General features: G+C 40.5%; 2 protein-coding genes across 2 annotated transcripts in view; both read left to right on the top strand.

The window, feature by feature from the left end:
- The first annotated feature begins 10,059 nt into the window (after positions 1-10,059).
- Positions 10,060-19,043, top strand: meox2a (mesenchyme homeobox 2a). Its single transcript, XM_079691569.1, has 3 exons — positions 10,060-10,984; positions 15,374-15,546; positions 18,258-19,043. The coding sequence occupies exons 1-3, from the start codon at positions 10,432-10,434 to the stop codon at positions 18,474-18,476; spliced, it is 945 nt and encodes a 314-aa protein (XP_079547695.1). The 5' UTR covers positions 10,060-10,431; the 3' UTR covers positions 18,477-19,043.
- A 2,311-nt stretch (positions 19,044-21,354) lies between these two features.
- agmo (alkylglycerol monooxygenase) overlaps positions 21,355-24,328 on the top strand; it is a 38,940-nt gene continuing 35,966 nt past the window's right edge. Inside the window, exon 1 of the mRNA XM_079691302.1 lies at positions 21,355-21,766. Within this exon, the coding sequence (XP_079547428.1) occupies positions 21,647-21,766 (120 nt within the window). The 5' untranslated portion in view covers positions 21,355-21,646. The remainder of the gene's footprint in view (positions 21,767-24,328) is intronic.

Below are 24,328 nucleotides of genomic sequence, written 5' to 3'. Positions count from 1 at the left end.
AAAACTTTAATCATGAACAAAAAAATTCAAATTCTTACAACAATCTCAATATGACATTATATATCCATTATCTGATTTATGTTCCTGTAATGTCTCTCGCTCATTGTTCACAGGATCACTGATCACAGGAACATTATCAGCGTGTTCTTGAGTGTCACCTTAAACTCTTTAAAATGTGAATGTAAGTCAGTGTTATGGAACACTCTGATCTAAGTGCAGTCGTCCCACACCGGCTCCTGCCTCAGTCTCTTGTTTCAGACTAAGAACATCACTCTTTCTTCCTGCTCGATGATGGACTGCACCGATTCGACTGTCGGATAAACTATCTGTAAAGTAATGCCTTAGAGACTTTCAGCTCATTGTTTTAGTTTTTCGCTCTCAGAAGGGTTGTTTCCAGGCAGCTGTTTTCCACTGAAATCTCTAATAAACCCACTGTAACTAACTGACAGAAAAAGTTAGTACTGAGATAAAAGACATTCATTATGCCACTTAGGACCTTAAATGTATTATATAGCTCAGTGTTAGCTTTGCAATCTCTCATTGGTTGAGAGCATTGCAGTTGTCGTTTCTCGAGTAATTGTCTCCTTATTAAGAATTGAGAGCAGCTCGATGCATTTATTCTCTTGTCCAATCAGAAAGAGATGATGCTTTTTAATTGGGCTTAGAAGAACTGTACAGTACACTCCAAGATTTTTTATCCTTCCTTGACTTAATTTGACCTTAATGTTAGCAGATAGTGTTAATCAGAAATTCTTACCTTCTTAATTTGAGCATTCAGAAATCTAGCTTGAATTAATGTTGATGAAGACATTTCCACCACACTATGCATCAGGGCATCTTCTCTGTCATGCTTCACATCTTTGTAAGCCGGGATCATCCAGTATTTGACAATACAGAATGGTGAGTTAGGGAATGTCATTTTAAAGAAAGTCTATCTGTAGAAGCAAAACGCAAAAAACTGGAACAGACTTGGTGAACAAATCATGTGGCATACATTTCCACTAATGAGACAAAGAAACATCAGGTCTATGGGGAGTTTCCATTAAGTTTTAACATGGATTTACATGCTTGAGGTTTGGATGCTGCTCTTTTAACTCTTGTCATCTCTTTCCATCCTTCCATCCATTAGCACGACAACCGACTCAAGAACTGCCACAACCAGCTGTTCATCTCGATTAACCAACTCCTAATATTAGTAATAATGGGTGGACACATGCATTAATTAGCATCTTCTTTGGGTGGTTTTTTGAGAGTGCTGTCAAATCTTGGCAACATTTCGATGGAAACCTGGCTAATGGGACAGCTAATGGGATGTTTTTGCAGTTCCTCTTGGTCACCAGTAGTGGCCAGTATTGGTCACGTGTTACTTGAGTAGAGGATTATCTGGCAGCAGGTTTTAGTTGCAGTAAATTGCTCAGAATAGATGACACAGAAGGTTGTATGATGGAGAACCTCTGTAATAGATCCGCATGATATTACTGCAGTGTGACTGTAGACCTTCTGTCCACATTAAAAGTTGAGGGTCCTTTGGGGTCACAGTTGGTCCGTAACATCCAACAGGAAGTCCCACCCCCTTCTCCTCCTCCTCACTCTTGTCCTTTTGTTTTAATGAAGCCCCTGGGAGGTTCTGGAAAGCCCTGGAACTGAAAGCAGTCCATCCCGTCCAAACCGCCGCCTCCTCTTCAGTCCCAGCGAGCTTGGACCAAACCCTGCTCTGCCTCCTGCACACTGACCCGTCACCATGACAACTGCAAACAGGGCGGGACAGGGCCCTGCTGAAAACGGGGCTATGATTTCAACAGATGTCACGACACACTGGCAACAGAGACGCTCGGCTCTCTGGTTAGTTTTAATAGCGTGACACTCCATAGATCTGATCCACAGGCAACACATTTTAGATATTAGCGGGGTTAGAGCTCCATACTTTGGTCATCAAACAGCTGGCTTGAGGTGTCACAACATACAATTCAGGATATTGACACTACACTGTACAGCCCTGTTGTCAAGACAAATGGGGGTATCTGCACCCACACAGCACGCCTCTGTATCCTCCTATTGTCCCGGCCATGCGTCATGATGTCCAGTGCCCTGATTGGGCGACGACATGGGATTGTTCTGGACCACAGTCGGGGGAAATGCTTGGGAACTCCACTTCCCAGCGTGAGAGGAGACGCAGAGCAGAACGGTTCCCCTGAGGCGTAGCCGGTGACCCCGCTGAGTGCAAAATATGCAGAGGTCACCCGATTCCTATTGGGCAAGAGCTAAATATGACTGACACCGAGCAGCAATAACCCTCGACTCCAGGGCTGCTGAGGAGACACGCTATTTATTTACAGGCACATAAATGTCAAGCAAACAATTCTGGATTTCAAACATGCCTTCATTAGAAAACAATCTGGGATGTAAAATGATGGGAGAAGGGAATTTCATCTTCATTTTAGCCGCAAGTAAAACAAGACATAAAAAGAAGAAGGAACTTTTTGTAGCTCTTGACACATCTGTAGCTGGATCTCAACGCTTGAAAGGAAAGGAATTATTCCAACCGAATCTCCAGTTTTTTACCTGATCTTTTTCATCAGTGAAATGTTTTGTTAAATATGTACTTACAGTTTTGGTTACTGAAGACATTTCATTATGATATTAATTATGATTTTTATCCTAAGGAATGAGCTGTTTTTGTAATTGGTCATTAATGAGAAGTTTAATTTTAAATTTGAATTTGCATTCACGTTTCCTGCACGAGCAGCATTTCAGGCTGAGCATGTTAAACCTTAATTTATTGCTGCATTAGAGGGATTCAAGCTGTACGTGAAGGCTTGTTGGTTAAGACACATAAACAAATCCTCTTCATGGCCTGCCAGTAGAGGCCACTGTTCTCCTGCTGCACCTCCAGTGACCCCAGAGGAGCGGCAGCACCTTCAGCTCCACAGGTCACAGGGTGGAGAGCTTCAGCAGCACAGACTATAGTTCCCTGGGTCTACTGTGTGGATGTTATTAATATACAACTGGTGATTAGATAAACCCCTGAGTGATAAAGCAATAAGGCCATAACAGGAAGGTTTCATGAGATTACTTTTCTGTCTATGTTTTTACTTGTCTTGTGGTTTATCTTTGCTTTAACATTGCTCTGTAATGATATGTAGTATTACTGTTAATCATATGAGTACTGTGGCTCTAGAAATACTACACAGAATCTATGCAGCTTTATTGGCAAGAAAAATCTACAAGAGATTGTAAAGTGCAATCAGAGAGATACAGTATGTCCACGTTTTTGAGCAAGTCCACGAATCCAGTCTTTGTCAAGTCTGTCACCACCTTCGCGCATTTTAGAATGACAAAAGACAAATCAAATGTTTTGATATCCAATTAGAATTAAAGATCTACTAATAATGTGGCTACGGACAAATCCAAAATATCCAATGTTTGGCACAAATATAATGCACTGCACACCTTCACAGGTGTTTCCAGAAACTCTTTCTGAACAGACATCTGTTCAGGCTGGAATCATGTGAGGGCCGTTTGGTAGTAAGGTAGATAAAGGTGTGATTTGTTCTGCCCTAACAGGTGCAATAACGAGAACAAGGAGTGTGAGGGAGGTGTCAATCAAACACCACAGTCTTTAAAAGGTATTTGAATCATGTGAAATGAGAGGAAACTCCTGTGGAGGTGAACTGCGGGGGTGTACACTCTGTGTGCTATTGGCGAAACGTTCACATTTGCCTGGATAAAGCTGGAACCAAAGTACAGAAATCCCGGATCCCAGCCCTGTTTTAAAGAAATTATGTTTATACAGCCTAATACTTCTACAATTCAAATTTACAATGAGAAACATGATGTCTGGCTGGATTATGATCAGAGAACTGATACGAGAACTCTGACACCAGAGTCCTGGTTTCACATAACTTAAGGCAACAGAAGTTAGTGTGATGGGTTTAAGATGTTGTGTCTCCAGTCTCTGCTTGTACTAAACCAGACCATATATATAGTGCTGCCAGTGCCTTAACATAACCATGAAAAGGTTTAATAATGAAATTCATTACGTGCAGATATTGTGTTGCGACTTTGAGAATTTGGCCAAAAAATAAATGAAATACTTTATTAAGTAACATTTTACTAGCTTGGTTTGATTTCTGCAATTGCCAGATACGTTAATTAACAACTTTTCCACATTATGCTGATAAAAACGTAACGGGGGCGACATTGTGTTTCCTTCAAAACGAGTTGCTGGTTCGAAACAGAATTTCTTGGACACGGCACTGCAAATCAAAACACTATCACTGACCCACTGTGGTAAAAACGAATGGCGGCACTTAGAACTGATGGCGCTGAGTCCGAATTAAGTGTTAATGAGACTTACCAGCCCCGACACATTGACTTAACATTAGTCAGAAAGCGGGGCTGGTCCCCTGTACAGTAACCCAATGGAATAAATGCTCTGGGATTCATCCAGAAACTCCCAGGAACCTTAAGAGAGAAGGAAGCCGTAAAATTATAAAAGGTTGACTTCACTCTTCTGAATGATTCCACTTATTGGAACAGCATGTTAGAGCTGGACCATCAGAGTGATGCAACATGGCCAGAGCTCTTGCACAGCCATTGGACGGAGCCTTCATGGCAGTGTGTTGTGGAGCAGGACGCGTAGCGTGCAGGAAGGGTTTGGTTAGATGTTTGGTAGGCGGGCGATCCATTCAAACAAATAAAAATCACTAATGGTGGCGTTCACAAATTGAGAAGTCTGGCACCCATTCCTACTCACTTGAAGATGGAGAGGAGTGTGAAAGAGGGCGTTTACAATTTCAGTCTGAAAGGAAACACTCTTAGCAATGTGGCTGGCTGGAGCCGGAGCCGCTTTTGGTTTTTTGGCGGTTGCAACGGGTCCAGATCTAAATGGAGGTTTTAGTGTGGCGACCCCGGGCTGTTTGAGGTGTGGTCTGACTCCGTGCGAAGCCCTGCAAAGCATCAACTCACGTCTACTCAGGCTCCAATGCCTTCAAGCTGGAGATGGAGGGGAACCATCACACCAGGCAGCGCCAACCGCCCCCCATTATAGATGATGATCTCACTCCGGCTGTCCGTTGATATTACAGACACAGAAAATGGCCACCAGAGCTGCACTGCTCACTAAATGACTCTTAGAGGAGGAAATCAGACCGTGAAGAGAAAGATATCATCAGTGTTAAACAAGAGCTGTTTTAGCTCTGAAATAACTTATAAGACAGAAATGTAGATGTTTTTGATGCCCCTTGATGTCTATTTTCCTATTTTCCTTTTGAATTATTAGATGAAGATTATAATCAAGAATAATCTGTACTCTCTCTATTTATAGCAGTCAGATTTGAATTGAATTGAAGTGAAAGCACATCAAATTACAAAGAAATCCTACTGCAGGTTTTCCCAAGACAGTAGTAACAATCCAAAAATAAATTAGGATCTTATTTTAAACAAGAAAAGTGTGATAAAAAACCTTGATTCTCAATTGAAATACACCCTGTCAAACAGTGTTTAACATCGTATAAAAGTAAGCCAGACTTTGAAGAAGGACATCTTTACTTAGATTTAGTTGTTATTTAGTTATTATGCAAGTCTCTTCCAAATTGCAGGAAAGCAATCAAAAGCCTGGCTCTGTCAATCACAGGCCGCACGGAGTGAGCTTAAAAACAACAAATGCATTCGAAGCTGTCATCATTTTTCTTCATGCTTTCATGCAGTTGCTGCCTGCTGTTCTCCTCATGTAATGGAGCTGTAAACGGAGACAACATTTAGTGTCTGACTTTGCCGTATATCACTGACATCCCGCTATGGACAATATTCCCGACAACTGCTGTACAGTAAATCTGCGGATGGAGTTTGAAAGGAAACGAGCAGCGACGACAGTTTCCCCGCCGCCGCAGATGTTCATCTCAACACTGAAACGCCTGTCACTGTTTAAAGTTGTGGTATCAAACCGAGGAAGCATGTCATTTATCTCTGAAGATGATGTGCACACTCAAATATTCCAGAAAAGTCACATCAGGAAAAATCCCAATGTTTAAAAAGTTTAAATGAATGAAGAAGGTAACCAAAAACAGTTAATACAACATTTGTATCTATTAGTTTAGAAAACTAATCAAAGTATTTAATTTTGCCCTTATCTTTGGTGATATCCTGAATAATTTACAGAGATATCTTTGTCCTAATATTTAGATAATATCCTATATAACTAAAAAAATTCATGCCAGCAATGTTTTTACATCAGACGTCAGGTTTTTAAAGAAAGTGGAGATATTATATCATTTACATTTTCATTTAGGTTAGACTTTCACTCACTTTCAAGTATGAAAGATAAATATCTGTTATATTATATACTGTGGTATTTGAGTTCAGACCAAAATCCTGCAGGTTTCAGTTTATTTATAAGAACATTATTTGTTTCAACACCGCCCATCTCATTTAGGATGTATTTGGTTCCTCATATAGTTTTACTATACTTGGCTACATGCTTTATACATGATGAGAGAGCTCACTAAGAGTTATACACTCTGAAATGTTTCCATATTAGCAAAGAGAGAATCAGAAACCAAGAGGAAAATGTCTAATAATGATTACACACACAATGGGTCTTTTTAAACGCTCTTATTATATTCAGAGGCCGAGAGCGAGATCAAAGCTTTCTGCTTCGAAGCATTACGCATCGGGGGCTGTTTCATTCAGGGAAGTGAGTGCAGTGACATTGGCAAAGAAATATTGTCATACGGTTTCATACAGTTTATCCAAGACTGAACATCTTGAGTTATTATGCTTATTATCATTTGACTGAATTACATTTGTCATTAATGCTTCTCTTTACGTATCAAATCCAGGTTTTTAAATCACTTTTCACATTTTACTTTGGTTAAAACTATATTGTAGCCCCTATCAAGCATATTATGGTTTATAATAAACTGCATTTTAGGTTTAATATACAGAGATTTATTCTGTATTATTTCATAAATGTATTAATATATCTGCCAACAATTTTAAAGTCTCTTAACATAATTTATATTATTACTTCTGTCATCTGTTGTTACACCAGTCACCACAGGAGGTCTATTTGTTGACAAATACATTAAGAATATGTGCTCAAATATTGTAGTGTATAACAAACCATTAATGAAATGTATGTATACTGCATATTAATGAAAATATTAAGATTTCAAGTTGACTGCTTAAAGGATCTTCTAGGGACTCCTGTGACGCATGAAAGCCAAAGCTGCACTACTTTTTATAGTTTTATTGACTTTTGATTAAGCTGTTGTAAGTATGACATGACAGCAAAATACTGATTCCAGAAGTGCATGTTGCGTATTTTCAAAAGAAAGCCTAACCCAAATCATGCAGTACAAAAACATGTAAAGTGAAACTTCATGTGAGAAAAGGACCAAAGTGGTATTGCATGTTTGTTTTGGTGACGGTGTCAGTGAGCTGCTGAGTGACGGACAGCCACAGGTGGAGCAGCAGGTCTACCTTCACTTTCTGTCGACTGTGGTGAAACCGCCCGGCCTCGCCTTCAGAAACACACGGGCGGCGTTCCTCTACGCTGACATATTTAATGAATTACACAAATATAACCCCTAATCTGTTTTTATTCTTCTCTTCATTGGCATGCTATCATATAAAAAGTTCAACAAATATGTGCTTTTGGAGGTTTTAGAAATATGTCATTGATGGTTTGTTCCAATATTCACAAAATCTTCAAATGAGACTTTTTTCATGTCCAGATAAAATCTTTTTAAAGTTAAAAAATCCTCTGAAACAGCTTTTACAACGTCATGGGACAATGAAACTCTTCAATGAATCCTAACTAATGTCATAAATGTTGGGGTTAGCAGCTCTTAAGAGAACCAGTTGTATTCAGTGCTTGGGAAGAAAAACAGACCTAAATTAAAACGATATTCACAAGTAAAATTTGTAAAGAAAACAACATTTAATAGGTGTTTTGTTGAACCTCAAATTGCCGTGGTGACACCATGTATTTTCACAATTAAGGTCTAGTATTGGCCCGATACACGAGTGTATCCCACACGCGCACATTTTCACACAGTGGTATATTTTGCCTCATACAGCCCACAAGGGCAAAGACTAGGATTGACTGAGAAAACACTCACACCACAGGCCATCGGTGCTCTGAGACTACGACAGGATTGGAAACACGTGTGTATTAATACCTGCTCAAGGCCCTGAGCAAATATATAGCCCCAGCTAACCTGCTAATAGCCTTAATTTGTAAGGTAAACAGTAGAAGAGTTTGACACTCACTCACCTAAGGTGCTTTTCCTCTGCTGCGCTGCCTCTGCTGCCTGAGGAGGCTTTGGAGGGAATGGGGGTGAGGGGGGGGGGGGAGTGAAAGCGGCAAAGTTACAGCCTGCCTCCGCCACGATATCTGTTAAAGTCATTTTCTCTCAAAGAGGAATTAATTTCCTTTCTCAGGCGGCCCACAGCGCCTGTGGCACAGCCGGACCCCCAGAGTGTGGAGTTACTGTGACTGTCCATCTGTAAAACCATGAAAGCTCTGTGAGAGGAATATATTTATTAAATATGATATTCATTTGAGTCTGATATATGTAGACTTTCATTTTGTCCGTGATATACTACAGTATTGGTCATATTATTTCTTTGGATTTTAGATTGGGAAATATATGTTAGGTATTAATTGATCTTTAATTTGTAATAATATATATAAACTACTTATTACAATATCTTACTCACACTTTCTGTATAAATTATACAATTTAGCTATTTTAATTTAAAATACTAAAATAACATTTACTGTAAAACAATCCTCATAATTTAGTAAATTACTTTCAGACTGTGTCTCGTATTAGAAGTTATAAAAAAGAGTTTGACGCCTGATAAGTCTGTCGCAGTTTTATATGAGCTAAAGAATAATAATAATATTAACAAAAATTAAATGTATAATAATAATATGAGAAAGAATAAAAGAAGCCAAAGCAAAGACTGTCTTCTTTTCCGGCTGCTTATCTTTTTTTTCTCTTCTTCTTCACTTCTGGAAAATGACACTTTTATGGCCAAACTGATTTAGTGAGACTTCAGTGTGAGGGCTGACAATGTGTGATTGTTTGATGTATGTTGAAGTCGTAGGTGGTTCAAATATTGAATTAAACAAACTCATAAACCATTTCCGAGACATTTATTTCTAGTCACTCCCGACGCTACAAGATGTTACTGTCTGTGTGTACTCTTTAAAAAATAATTATTAAAAGTGATTTAAGGTTTGGTTTCATTAAAAGAAAAGTCTGTTGAATGTTGGAACAGTAATTAACGGTATTTATTTTGAAGCCAACACATTTGGTGTTTGGGACGCTGTTTTGTAATCAAAGCTGTTATTTTAACTTCATGACCTCATATCGAAGGTCAGACCGCGTCAGTAGTGCTGTGTACTTCGGTTTGACGATGTGAGGTGTTTCATTTCAAAATGAGACAAAAAATCATGTGTAAAAAAAGAAAAACCTCGCTCTTAGAAAATGAATGGTTGCAATAAATGTAAATGAACTGTGGTTTTTAGTTAAGAGTATAGGGTATAACCCCTATTTCAGACTGGATCCTGCTTTATTTAGTTGGAGAGTTAAATATACAGTGACTTAGTAAAAAAAAGAACAGGCTGACAAACCAATGTGCAGAGGAAACCGTTCAAGCTTCTTGCCTCTTTTCCACAAGACTAACAGTATTTTAAAGGGTCAAAACTGACAAAGACAGGGCGACACACTGAGTTAACCTCTGACACCTCGTCTCCTCTCACTCTCTACGCACTCTCACATCACCCCTCTCTCCCCAGCCCACCCCTTGAACCATAAGGGCTGTTTTCTTGCAAGGGGGAAAAAAAGATGGCCACTGGAGGTCAGGTCCAAGTCCAAAATAAATTGCCCTCTTTCCTGAGGCTCAGCCATTTTAATAGTACAGATTTATTGTGCTGTGCTTTTTGGAGGGTGATCATATGTATGTGGTCAGTAGCGCGTATGCAGTCTGTGACCCAGCCTCCTCTCAAGTTACACACTATTTATAACATCCCCTCCGCCGGCTCCCCTCTTTCTGCAGTTCCTAGGAACCACCTCGAGCTCCAGTCCCCTCTTCCTCCTGACATCTGAGAGGCTCTGCTGCCGCTCACCCTGGGCTAACTGTTTATCCCGTACCGCCTGGCAACTGGCCGCACGCTCCGGATTACCACAGGACACCCGTTTCAAAACACACTTCGCTTTCTGCTCTGACTTATCGAGAGAAGACTATTTGAATTTTTTAACTGTAGGAAAAAAGTTGTGGGATAGTCAAAGGAGAAAGAGGAGCATCTTGGATATGTGCTTGTGATCTTTTTTATTTGTTTTATTTAGTTACTTTCACCTCTTTTATCTGCATTTCTCACCTTTCCTGGAGGACTGTGTGTGTGTGTGTTTGCACACCATGGATCACACGCTGTTCGGCTGCCTGCGGAGCCCCCACGCCCCGGCGCAGGCCCTGCACCCTGCCTTCACGCAGTCTCCCCTCACCCTGCACGGACGCTCGGACCACGTCTCCTACCCTGACCTGGCCTCTTCATCCTCCTCCTCCTCCACCTCCTCACCTTCTCCCTGTATCATCTCCAGTTATCAGATGGACGATGGCCTGTTTCCCGGGCAGCACCACCACCACCCCCACCGCGGCCACCTGCCCCCCCAGCAGCATCACCACGCGCCTCAGCACCACACATCCTGGCATATCCCACAGATGCCATCACCTGTTAATAGCACACGCCACAACCTTTGCCACCCGCACTCCCATTCGTCCCATGACAGCGGGCCCATAGCCCCAGACCTGGGCCACCCCGGGGGGCCCAGTATGTGCGCCAGCACCCCCAGCCTGGGCATCAGCAGCACCCCCACAGGGGCCTCCTGTGTGTCTGCGGACTTTGGCAGACAGACTCTTTCACCTGCTGAGGCCGAGAAGAGGAGCGGAAAGAGGAAAAGTGACAGCTCAGGTAAGAGGAGAGGAGACATTTCCTTTTTTTGTTATTTAAGTCACTGCCCTCTCATGACAGAGCTTCTTTTCCCTCCTGTTTCAATATAAATAATTTCACAATTGCGGATCAATAAACTATATCTCATCTGATTTTATCCAATCCAATGCAATCAAACTTTTTTCTCTCTACATTAAATGTGTATTTATTTGAATAGAGCTGCTTGTCACATGTTGAACAGCTAAAGACTATATTTCCATATTTTGGAGGGATTCCGCACGTCTCTTTGTTCAGTCTGCTTGTTAGATAAAGATCATCACATAAATATCAGCATTTTAAGAAATTCCAAGCAGAGTTCATGAATAGCAAACATCTGTACTTGTCATTCTCAATCTTTCAACAGAACATAACTGTTAAGATTTGTGCGGCTGTGATAGGAAAACAAAAATCGGTCTGAGAAGCAGTTTGTAGGTGTTGGCTGACACGCAGGGAGGCTGCTGCAGCAGGCGGACTGAAGCGTGGAGCAAAGGCCAATCGTAACTGTGCGGGCACATCTGACTACTGACATGTTTTGTTTAAAAATCACATCTGGTTTGTTGCGACACTCTTCAGAGGGCAGAAAATGAGGCACACAGTAAAGAATTAATGTCACGGATTGTAAAAGACTACACCGGCGCCTCACGCCACACTAAACACCCGACAGACGGAGGCGTTTCAGCCTTTTTTCTTGTAATCTTCTAGTTAAAGTATATCACAGTCTGGCTTACTGAAATGTAATAAATGATCGCAATTTGCAGATGTCAATTTTAAATATCTATGTACTTTAATAATGTGATATTGATTGATTTGACTATCCAAAGATTAGAAATTATGTTTAGTGCCATAAGTAAAACCTCAAAATGCCTTGATTACATGTTGCTCTAAAGCTCAGTAAGATTGACTTAAATAAAATATTTTTTTCATTAGGAAATTAGAAAATCTGCACTTAAATGCTAGTGCAGGTGCTATAAGTTTGATATAAAAAATATCACTGACTAGCGTGCACACCTTTTGTAGATAAACTGCAAATATTAAGATATATTTAAGGCTTGAGATCGTCCTTGAAATATCTAATATGCAAAGTATTAATAGAATAATACACAAACATAAGACATTACTATTAAAAGAAAATCTTATATATATTTATGTGAAAACCCCTCCTTTAAAACAATACTAAAAAGTTACCACCTCCATGATGACCTGCAGGACATTTCCAACCTGCAGTCCCCATAATAATCAATCACGGCGTGACAAACTGCCGAGGTCGCGGGAGTCCTCTCAGGGAACGTGATATTAGTGAGAGTTCTACGTTTTCCAGGGAAAGTGCGTTCACCGTTCAGTGTGTCCATTTGAGGATTTGTGGGCCCTCAGCGCCGACCCTGCCCCCCTTTAAAGGGCCTCTTTGCTCGCACAGCGTATCACCTGCGCTGGACCACTGAATGATATTTCTGAATGAGTGTTACTTTTTGCTCAGGATGCTGGTGTTCACTTGCAGACAACATGCAGTCCCTCTGTCAGACCATCTGTTTTCAAAACTTCTTGCAATTAACCGCACTGTAATAATCTAGGTAACAAATCGCAGTTAAAGTTTACACTACACCAGATTTAGCAGGAACTCTAGATGTAGTAGTTAAACACAAAGATTCATGCAATACAGAATATGTCAAAATGATGTAAAACACAGAGCCTTTGGAGAGCCAGACGGCTTAATTGTTATAGTCCTGTCCTGTTATCCTCATGCAGAAATGGTGCAATGGTGTATTTAATCCACAAGTCCAACGCACCACCTCCTTTTTTCCTTTCCTCCTTTGTCATTTGGAAACCAAGCCTCAGTCTCCAAATCCCACTTCCCTTGTAACAAAAGTTGCTGCATACTCATTACATGTGCCGTGCATTCCCTCCACGCTAACACCAATCAGGCTGATTATCGGGGCTAACTAGGTTGCTGACTCAATCAGCTGTCTAAATATCACACCACTGCCAGTTGCATGAGATAGAGCCCGGATTGGGTTTCACCATCTGGACCAGAAACCTGAGCAAAACCTGAATTTAGATACAGAAATAATAACAAAACCTTAGAGCTCATTTCCATGCTAGGTTTAGCTCAAGTATGAAGCATCTCAACTTTCTTTGTCTAATACTCGCTTGTGATTGTTTCCTCAAGGAAGGCCGCAGGGCGGGCTAATGAGATGAGCCAGCTTTCTTGGTATTTTAGGTGTCTGGTTTCCGCAGAACCTGCTCATTTTTTTTGTCAAGTTGGAGAGTTGTAGCCCTATTGAGTGTCAGTACGTGCACTTAGCCGAATTCATGGGTTATATTTGCATAGACTAATGCTGTTGAGGGAGCGGTCGCCCTTTTAAGAAGTTACTAGATTTTTTGCGTGGAACAATAAAAGGTGCTTGAAGTCTTATTTTGTTGAGGCAGTGTTGTAAAATATAAGAGAGGTGCTTCTAGCTGGCAGACACTTTCTCATGAAAGTACATTTAGAAAAAGGATGTGTCGATGCATTCGACTTCAATCTTGTGTGTGGTTCTGCAATATTTCTTTCCCAAAGGAAAATAAAGAAGGCACAATTCCACTAAAGGAAAACAACTCAAATGCAATTTTCCATGGTCAGAGAACACACATTTCTGTCTTATTTTCTTAAGAAAAGACAATATTTTTGAGAGGGTCCCTCCTGCATTGAGCTCAGTTCATTTGGGAACATACAGTAAATTACGTGCTGCGTGTACTTTTTTTCTCGTATTATTCCTCCTTTTTTGTGGAGAGATGAAAGTTACAGTGGGGACCTAATTGCTGTGGTATAGTGGCTGTGTCATAAAAGCCTGCCGCTCATTTTAACTCCAGGCCTGCTGGTCTGAAGCAGCTGGTTGTGTAATTATTTTATTTCACTTCACACAATGTCTGTGTTTACCAGAGAGAGAGCGAATAATTACGTCTGACGGCCCGTTTCAATCAGCCACACATTGTTTGGAGCCCTCAGTTAGAAATTACAAGGAGGGAGAGGCAAGGTCAATGAGGAGCTGGACACAGGCTGCGGGTCAAGCAATGATGTGCTTCATTTCATAAAATGTGGGAATTCTTGCAGTTGATGTATATGTTTGTCCTTGGCTCTAAAATGGTGTAGGTGCCACACAAATGTAACTTTGTATAGCAGCTTTAGGTGACCCCTAATTTTCTCTTCAGCCTCTCAGGGGAGTTATTTTGTTCTGAAAAAACACAAACTTAATTCGAAGGAAAACTCTCTATACTGACAGAAAAACAGAAGCAACGGTCCCTCCGGATGGAAATCTTAGGTAAAAAGATAGTGTTTCCTCTGACGTGGCTTCAGGCTTCGCACCATTTGTGAGTCTGGCTCTGGGCTGCAGGACTATTTACAGTTTTGCTTGACGCAGGCCTGCTGGATTAACACACGCTACAGAACAGGACCGCAGATAAATTAGCATGCAATCACTGCTGCCTCCAAGTGCAATGTGCAACTGAAGCACGTCCAACAGAGAAACCACAAGCGCTGCCCACAATAGGAAACGTAGGAAGGCAAATTAACAGTGCGTGTTTACTTTGGAAAGTTTGTGGAAATAACCAAACAAAAAGTATTGTTCTGGGTTGATGAACTGAAGTGGAGATTAGGTATTTTTCTCCACGTGTATATCCTAGATTTTTCTTAATGAAAGGCATAGTATGTTGCAAGGACCAGCTTTGTGTTTCCTGTGCAGACATATATATTTTACTATTAGCAGGAGACTTAATAATATATTTATTACTTTTTCATCATAATTTGATCAGTGACAATATCAGTTACACCAGCAACAACAGAAACACTTTTGGAGATCTTTTGCTTTTTCTGCATTTTTATCTTTGATTTTTATCCTTTGACTTTGGCATTCTGAAAATGTCAAAGAACACGTAACACATACATTAAGAGCAACAAATAGAAAGAAATAAATATATTTTCCTTCCCAATGAGGAGCTGCCTGTGAGATCTTAATTAAAAATGAACTTAAGAAATAGATTTTATGTTTCTACCAAACCTGCTTTGTTCCATATTTAAAAATAAGGGTGTAGCAGCAGATTCCTTTTAAGACGAAGACAAATTAAATCCATGTTGGCAGTATAAGAGCCAGCCTATTGTTACCGCACAGCTGCCGCAGCCAGACACACATGTGTAGCCGCCGTGAGTCCTTCCAGCCACTTAAAAGTGTTCATAAACAATGACTGAACAATAAAGTGTGATTGACAGCTCCCATTGTTTCTCTTACCTCGCCTCTTTTCTTCCCCTGCTGACTTGCACCTGCCACATAACACTGGCTTTATTTTTTTATTTTTTGTTGCATATAAATCTGAGTGGAACTGTGTGGTGTTTGGTTTCAGAGTCCCAGGACGGGAATTACAAGTCAGACGTGAGCAGCAAACCCAGGAAGGAGAGGACGGCGTTCACCAAGGAGCAGATTCGAGAGCTGGAGGCCGAGTTCGCCCACCACAACTACCTAACCAGACTAAGGCGCTACGAGATCGCCGTCAACCTCGACCTCACTGAAAGACAAGTATGTTCCTACCCACCGCAGCTTGTTTCCCCCTGGGTTCAGACATTATCGGACTCCCCCCATTAGCACATTAATGCCATGTTGTGAAAACAGAGACGGCCTTGGGACGACTAGGAGGCTTTTCAGCTCGCTACTGTGTTTTCGTAACTCCGGTGCGAGGGGCTATTGTGCTCCAGATGTGGCTGTGTGACGGGACTATCATATTCCAGATGTTCCTGTCTATTCTTTCGAGCAGCCCACAGTCGAGGCAGTGAGACGGGCCGGAGGAAGTGCTGTCTAGCAAGTCACTTCCTCTCTCCCACTCCCACTGCACAAATTGGGCCAGTGGCGTGGGCCAGTTGCTGTAAAATGCAGGCACATGAAATAAATAACAAGAGACAAATGGGTGGGGGGGGGGGGGAGGAAACGGCGTACAGGCTGTTGTTCTCTGACACCCGTTTGGAAGCTGTAAGTCACACTTAGTTGACACCTCGCCAGTGATATTTTGCAGTGTGAAACAGTGTGGATTAAATGTAAAGAAAAGACTGGAAAGAGAAACCTTAGAGATGCATGTGATACCTCCCATTTAAATCATGTGGTGGCAAGATGTATGTGTCATGCTCAGCTAAAACGTTTTGCATGAACCACATGTAGGGTACATAGCGATACAACATTAAACACAAAAGAACATTTGCTTTTGACCTTTCTCACTGTCGACATTTTGCTTCAACTTAAAACCTCACCATTGAGTTCCATCTCATTTAGTAGCAGGGCCCTTCTTCTGACAACTGCTATTCCTGCAATCACATACTAAAATATAACTAAGATAAGATAAGATAGTACTTTATTGATCCCAATTCGGGAAATGTTTGCGTTGGTGATTAAGGTCTATAGTCCTTAAATGTCTCAAAGTGTTGTAATTGGCTCAATTCATAGTAGAACCGTCCTTGCTAAGTGTGTTGGCCCCCAGTATATTGTGTAAGAAGCTTCAGATAAAAGTGTCCATCAAAAGAAATCTTTCCCAGTAAATTAAAGTGCATGCCAGTGTGTTTTAAGTGGCTCGTAGTAATGCGAGTAGTAAACCTGCACAGTCGCATTTAGGTTCTGACTAATTTGGGAGCAACTGGAAACTGTGACGTGAAAAGTGATAAATGTATCTGAAATCGTGTCAGTAATCCTCTGCTTTTGCTTCACATTACAAATAGTGTAAAAAGAATGTTGAAGGACCACTTCTCAATACCACCATGTCAAGGAAAACTCCACAGAAACCTCAAACACAGAGTTTGCCATCCTAATTCCACTTCAGCCTTTTCCCAGACTGTTGCAATTAATCTTTTCAGCCTCGAGGCAGCAACATGTGCACGAAATGTCTTCAGCTTATGCAGCATTGGCTGTGTGTGAGTGCAACCTCAGCTTTGTCAGGGAAAATATTTAGCGGGAGATAGTGAGGTAAATATTGGCATAACAACAGTTGGCCACGGCATTTGATTTGTGCTGAATAAGCTGTTGGTGTTATGTCTTTGTGGGACACCTGAATATTGTAAAAGTTGGCATTGGTAGACGCCCAACGTTTTGCATGGGAAAACTATTCTATTCTTGGCCAGGTCAGCATTGTAAATGAGATTTTGTCTCAATGTTTTCACCTGGTTAAATAAAAAATAAAATTCAACATATTCTTCAAGATCTGGATCCAAAACCCAGTACATTTGGTTGAAAGGTTACATAATGTATAACCATTGTACTAATATCATTTAAAATACTTTATTTCAGTGAAAATTAGGTTGTATTATTGTACCTTGTAACTGGTATGAATAATATAGACGTCACCTTTCAACCCAAATGTAGTCTATTTTTTGACTCGTATACCAATTCAGTTCTGGTTGTGTTATTTTAAGCAAATATTTGATTATTGGTAATGTGTTATGTGGGATGCCCTTAAAGCGAAGAAGTAGAGTGGCCTGTAAGTTTTCCATGGATGCTTAAATGTGCAATTTTGTATCAAGTGGATCAGCAGTTCTTGTGAACTATCCAAAGTTAAAATATACTTTCTAGTGCGATGTGTTGAGATTGAAATATGTGTCCCTATAGGATGTCAAGCAGTGCAGGTAAAGTGCTGCTGAGTGAGTCTGAATACTGTGTGTATATGTAAGCCTTAAGGATCACATGTTTGGGTTGACATTAGAGCCTGGCATATATAAATGATCCTTAGCTGGACTCTCGCAACCCCCCCCCCCCCCTGCTCTCAGAAAATGGCCCTGAAGCTTGTAAAGAATCCGAAGTGATACTCAGCACGCCGTAAGCCGATGACGTCTAAGATAAACGTTTGTGCTGTCAACTAACTTCCTGACCATGTGACCACTCGATCCCCTCGGAATGACACTCCCCAAAAATAAACCCACCCCACCCTGCGTGACAAGAACAAGCCCCCCCAACTCTCCAATCCTTTGGGCGCATGTGTCGACACTCAGGGGGCCTCTGCTGCTACTTGACGTGTAAACCGTTTTAAGCAACAGCTTAATCATCAATCTGAGAGACGTAAATACGGTTGAGGCTGTTGAGTCAGGGAAAAACAGGTAGACGCCAAGTGGCAGATGGAACAGTCCATCCACTGCATTACTGTAGCTGTAGCTGCAATCATAAAGAAACCTGCTGAAAAATGGTTTCCTAATTGCATATCAACAGTTTTTGTTGACTTTGTTTGAGTAATTAATTTAACATGTTCTGTCCTCTAGGTGAAAGTGTGGTTCCAGAACAGGAGGATGAAGTGGAAAAGAGTGAAGGGCGGTCAGCAGGGAGCGGCAGCCCGAGAGAAAGAACTGGTCAATGTGAAAAAGGGGACGCTGCTGCCATCAGAGTTCTCTGGCATCGCAGCGCTTCACCACTCGACGGACTCCTTAGCCAATGAGGACAGTCACGACAGCGACCAGAGCTCCGAGCACGCTCACTTATGATGCACCCCGCCCCTCAGAGGATAGGCCCTGCGCTGCCTCAGGACTGTCCTTAGAAGGACTGCTGTTTGCTGATTCGCCATCGTCATACAACGATGCTAAATAAGTGTACAACTACAGTATACAGAGAAGTGTGATAAATAATGCAGCCCTTATGTAGGCGATATGTACATTTCAAGAACTGAGCACATAAAGGAAGGATGTTGACATATTGTAAAGCGCCATTGGTTAAAAATCTCCTTGATAAAAAGAAAAACACTTTTTTGTAAAAAAACATTTTGGAAATATTTTTAATCGTACTGTTGTAAACATTCCATGTTGTGTGTCTCGAGAGAAGCAGGCTTTGATTTGCACTGTTAAACACACAGTCTGCTTCTCACTCAGTTTCCACTGTATAAAATGTAAATTACGATGTAATTTAGTTATTGATCAAATCAAGTGCCAGGAAATCAAATTTGCCTACAGTAGCTAATATAAATGATCTGTATTGTCTTACCATAACAATAGTTGTATACCCACACTATTCAACTCGTGCAGTAATAAACACGGACGGTTCTTTAGTCAACACTTTTCTGCCTAGAGATGTCATTTTCAAAAAAATGTTGAAATAAGTATTCTATTAAATCTTTTCAGAAACAGTTGCAGATCAATTAAAATGTAACAATTGATCAAAATTAATAATAATTGGAATTACTTTTTTTCATCTATGCTGCCACCCATTGAAATGGGTGTTGCATAAAGTGAAGCTGAAATGAATTAAACATCGCAAAGAGTGTAGAGAGCTGGTGATGGGGCTGCATGCTAAATTCACCTCAGCCTTCGGGCAGGGTCGGGGCTTCTGCCAAGAATCTGAGAGGGAGAACCCGCAAAGGATCAGATTCTGTTACAAAACTAAGTTGAAAATAATTTCTTGACTTGATCTCATCTTTCACCACATTGTGATTGTGCATTCTAATTTTTTCAGGAGGCACCTCACACGGCATGTGAGGTTTTTTTAATTTGATTTTCCTTCCCTTGCAAAGCAAACCACAGGATGAATGTGATCCTTTAACTTTTTGACATTGCAACTGAAATGCGGTGCAATGTATTTACAAGTATAGAAGACATTTAGTGCCTTGATAATCGAACATCAAATCAGCCCAGTTACCACAGACTATTAACTTAGTCAACTAAATGTATAAGTTACAGCACACTCACCTCCAAATATGGTCGTCCCTATTCACCTGCAGCGACTCCTGATTACTGCCTGTTTAATAAACAACAACAACAAAAAGTAAGCGCTGTAATGAAAACTTCTGGAGCGAGGACTCGAAACACAATGAGAACACAGGAGAGCTCGAACTTGATGGCAGACACTGAAGAATGTATTGAAGGTTACGGCCGGAGAATTGACAAAGACACAGCTCCTGCCAAACAAACTTTGAAGATCTCCAGCCAGTCCCATTTAGCTAGCTCGGAGAGAATAATCAACATTTTGCATGACAAGACATAACCAGCAAGTGTCATTATTATTATTATTATTATTATTATTATTATTATTATTATTATTATTATTATTATTATTATTATTATTATTATTATTATTAATGTCATTATAATGTTTTGCCTAAAAGTACATTGACATTTCACAATACACATGGTGCAACACTGAATTATTTTTCCATATAACTAAACTGCATTTTCACTTATTCTCCCGGATTACTGGCACAGTTTTAAACATGTGGTCAAAGGATGCTAATTGGAATAAGTCAACCATGACTTTTGGTTACCCTTGGTAAATGAACAATGGTCTTCTCTTCAGCAGACTTTGATTAGAAACTGTCTTGAAGGTGACTCAAAACGCAAATGAGTAAGTATTATGGGTCACTAATCTACTTTTAACTTTGCTTCACTTTCTATTCATAACTTTGTTTCTGCCTGCATTAACCAACACAAGCTGTTATTGCTTATAATGATCTTGAACAGGACCTGATATGCTCTGGACTCGGTCTTGATTTGGCCTCTAACCGTATCTGCTCTTGGACTTGAGTTGGACTAAAAAACTTTGGCCTTAACTAGCCTGGTTGCCATCATAAATCTACAGGAGACACCTGTTCGAACCTCTGACCTGTCATACCTCTAAGGTTTCCCTTGAACCTGCCCTCACCATATCTGCATTGCATCAGCTAAGGCTAATCTAGATGAGCTTTATGATCAGTTTCACCTGACTCCTGTGTCCTACCTTACGTCACAGTTTAAAGAGACATGAACTTTTAGTCTTTCTCTTGGGAGTTTACATTATTTACATGTCAGTATTTTTGTCAGACACATATTAGCAGTAAAGTTCAACTTTTTGGTTTGCTTATTTGCTTTATGGTGGAGAATTTTAATAAAAAGTGACACCAATCTCTCTGTCTATCAACATTGAACCTTAAATAAGAAGCTATTCAGTGAGCATTCAGTTAGCACAGCTAACCTGGTTCTGTCAATTACTAACACAATTAGTCTGTGTGCTGCGAGGCTTTTCAATCTTAATGTAAAGGGAAACAATGTTTATTCATACACTAATAATCAAATCAGTTAACTAAGTTACTACAGCATCCACGTTTCCACAAAGGCTAATAAATAAAGACTACAGACCTTTTTTTGGTGTGCGCAGGAAACAAGCCTTGGGGAATTTCCCATTAATAAAGTAATGTCTAAAGCTCTGTTGAGAAATTCATGATATTCAAGCACATCTTACATGTTAATAACTTAGGAATACGACATAAAAAAAGTGTAAGTGTGACCATAAATAGTTCTGGCTGCCAAAATCAGAGAGTCTGCACTTGTAAAACATGTACAAACAGTGATAACTCTCGCGAGATAAAGCGATAAGGCGTAAGATACCCTGAAGTACAGCCTGACCAAAGATAACCTTTCTCGCCACCCTTTAAACGAAGCAGAATTTACAGCTGAATAAATACAGTAACTGTATTCTGCAGCTTTAACTGTCACGGACTCCTCTTCCTGTGTGTGGGAAGTTTGCTGGGGCGCTCTCAATTACGCAACTGACTTAGTTAACTTGGAAAAGAGGAAAACAAGGCTGTAAAACGGCGAACACATCAGAGAAACTAGATCCAGAGGAACGCTCAATACCTGCGCAGGTAACAGAGAGTGACACGGATTAGCGGAGAGCACGGTGCGGTCTGCCAATGGCTGGAGGTGTGAACCCCGACTCGTTGTCCACGGGGGCCCGGGCAATGTTTTTCATGATCACACCGAATGAATCATCTTTCCAGAAAGTGGAGGATGTGCCTCAGTATGTACAACAGGTCGGTACAGCCTCACTTTCATCAGTATGTGATGATTTGTTGTTGTGTAAAAGAGTTCAACCTTCTTTCTCTGAGGCACTTCAGGTGACCTTTTGCCTACTGTCGTTCAGATGTTGAAGAAGTACTTTAAGCCTTAGCCTATAGTAAAAGTCGTAAAACCAGATAAGGCAAACACACTAGTGCTGCATTGAAAAGTATATTTAAAAAAAGTGCTTAAGTAAGCCTATCAACTAGAGAGCTGCAGAGATACACGATTAATTAGAGTTAGAAGACTTACTTTTGTAGCCTATCACAAACAACAGGCACAGTGATTACATATTTAAAATAATGTTCAGATATCTTTTTGTATATAAAATGTAAACATTAGTTAAAAACAATCTGTAAATGAATGGAAAATGTGTTAATTACAACGTTAGTATCTAAAATAACTCTAATGATATTAATGATAAAGACTCTCTAGTGTCATTGAGAAAAAAAAAGACTTAATAGTCAATTATCTGGAAGAAAACTGATGCATTAATAGAAAGCTTTGAATTACCTGTGTGTTTACATTTGTCACAGGCAAATAAAGTATACAGTTGTTTACCTTTGCCAAACTACAAAGATGCAGGTGTTTTTTCAGGTGCAAGATTATTAACAACAATAGACAATTTAAATTATTCTGCAATGTCAGTTGAGGTCAAGATTTATTTATTCAGTCTTATTGAGATTAGGCCTTTCTTTTGAAACTGAGACCATAGAACAGATCCCTCACATATTACACACAAACACACTAATTAGATGAATTGCAGTAGTGAAATGTATACTATCTGAAACCAGTACTCCTAAATTCAGTATCAGAATGACAAACAAGTCAGACTTCAGTTAGACATCTAAAAGCAACTAAATAATTTCCCATGCCTACTAAATGCACAATTTAAAAGACTTTGGGGATTCTTCTGCTTCTCAGTCAGTTTACAGTGTCTCAGTTTCCTTTTATTGTGGCAGATGTGTGGTGCAGGTTTAACAGCACATGTTTGTTATGAGGTTTTTATGAAGCACATCAGGGGAGGAGAACAATTACCCTCACAGCAGGATCCTTATAACCCACTACCAACCGTGATTAAACAAATTTGTTATTGCTGCAGGGCTTGACGGTGATAAAAGTTAGCATGGGTGTGTGTGACTCAGCACTGTTTAAGTTAATTATTCTGTTCTCTCAAGAGGCGACATTAATTAGAAAAGCAAAACACAATCTTCCAATTTTAGAATAGTTTGGATTCAGGGATGGAATCAGGGCTGAGCAGGTCATTGTAATGCCTCGTAGCTATTTAGTGACCTGAATGCAAACACAATATTTTTGTCAGACAGCAGAGATAAAAGTATATTCTCAGCCTGAATGTCGTCAACCAACACCAGTCATCCGTGACCTTATTAAAGAGGCTGTTTGGGGAAAGTGCAGACATCTGGTCAACAAATGTAATGTTCCAAGGCCCGAATTCAGAATAAAATCTAATAAAGTAACTAGATGCCACAACAAACGATTCACAAAGGATGTGCTTCAGTATTAAATAGGCTTTCTTCAGTTTGCATTTTTGTTTATTTGCAAAAAGATAAAAAACAAAAGAAAAAACAGTTTCTGATGTCCATATTCAGAGGAAAATATCAAGCTGAAAAATTAAAATGGAGGACAATTACATCATAAAAAAGGAAGAGAAATGAGCAAAAAGATGGAGAAAGTTATAAAAACAAAGACACGTATGTCTTGCCCTTGCTTTTTTAAGAATCAATTTGCCCTGCAGACCAATTTTGTCCCAAGCTGTCAAGAACGCGGGGCTGCGGAGGTAAAACTATCTGCTAGAAAGGAGAGAAAAAAAGAAGAGAAGGTTTTAGAATGGCGTCCAGAATGATAATCTCTCTCTCAGCGGGTTTGGAGGAGGTCTGCCTCGCTGCGAGCCCATTTGTTGGCGGCAGCTCTGCAGTCTGCTGCCAGATGTTGGGAGCGTTGCGTGTGATCGCTGGTCCCTCGTGGTGCTCTCGCCTCTGCTTGTGCACACACACTCACATCACACACCTGCATGTTAAAGTGGAAGCATTCACATGTGGATATGCACACACATGCATGCACTCTCACTCTCACTTCCATCAAACACACACACTTCCTCCCTTCCCACCTGCAGATGTGCTCCTCTGCGGTCTCGTCACGCCCTTCATTCCTTGCTCTCGGCGGGCCATGTGTCCCGGTTACGACTGCAGTCACTTGCTCAAGGTGTGCCTTCGAGCTAGAGCTCACCAGCAGGTCTGACACGTTGCTGAAGTCGCAGTCCTGACCTGTTTGTTAACCCCGTCCCTCACTAATTTGTTCCATGTTTGACAGACTCATTACGGGGTTATTACATGTTTCTAGCACAGTTAGAAAGAGAGGTCTGTCATTGACTGTTTGCTTTGTGCTTACCATTTGTTCTGTCATAAGTAGTTACTTGAGCTAATGCATACTTTCGCACTTTGCTTAAGAATAATTTAGTCTTTTGTTTACATCAAAAATGAAATAAAATCATGTGGCATCATGTGCAAAAATAGTTG

This window comes from Notothenia rossii (genome assembly GCF_949606895.1).
Source record: "Notothenia rossii genome assembly, chromosome: 7".
Lineage (NCBI taxonomy): Eukaryota > Metazoa > Chordata > Actinopteri > Perciformes > Nototheniidae > Notothenia > Notothenia rossii.
This window is presented reverse-complemented; position numbering and strand designations above follow the sequence as displayed.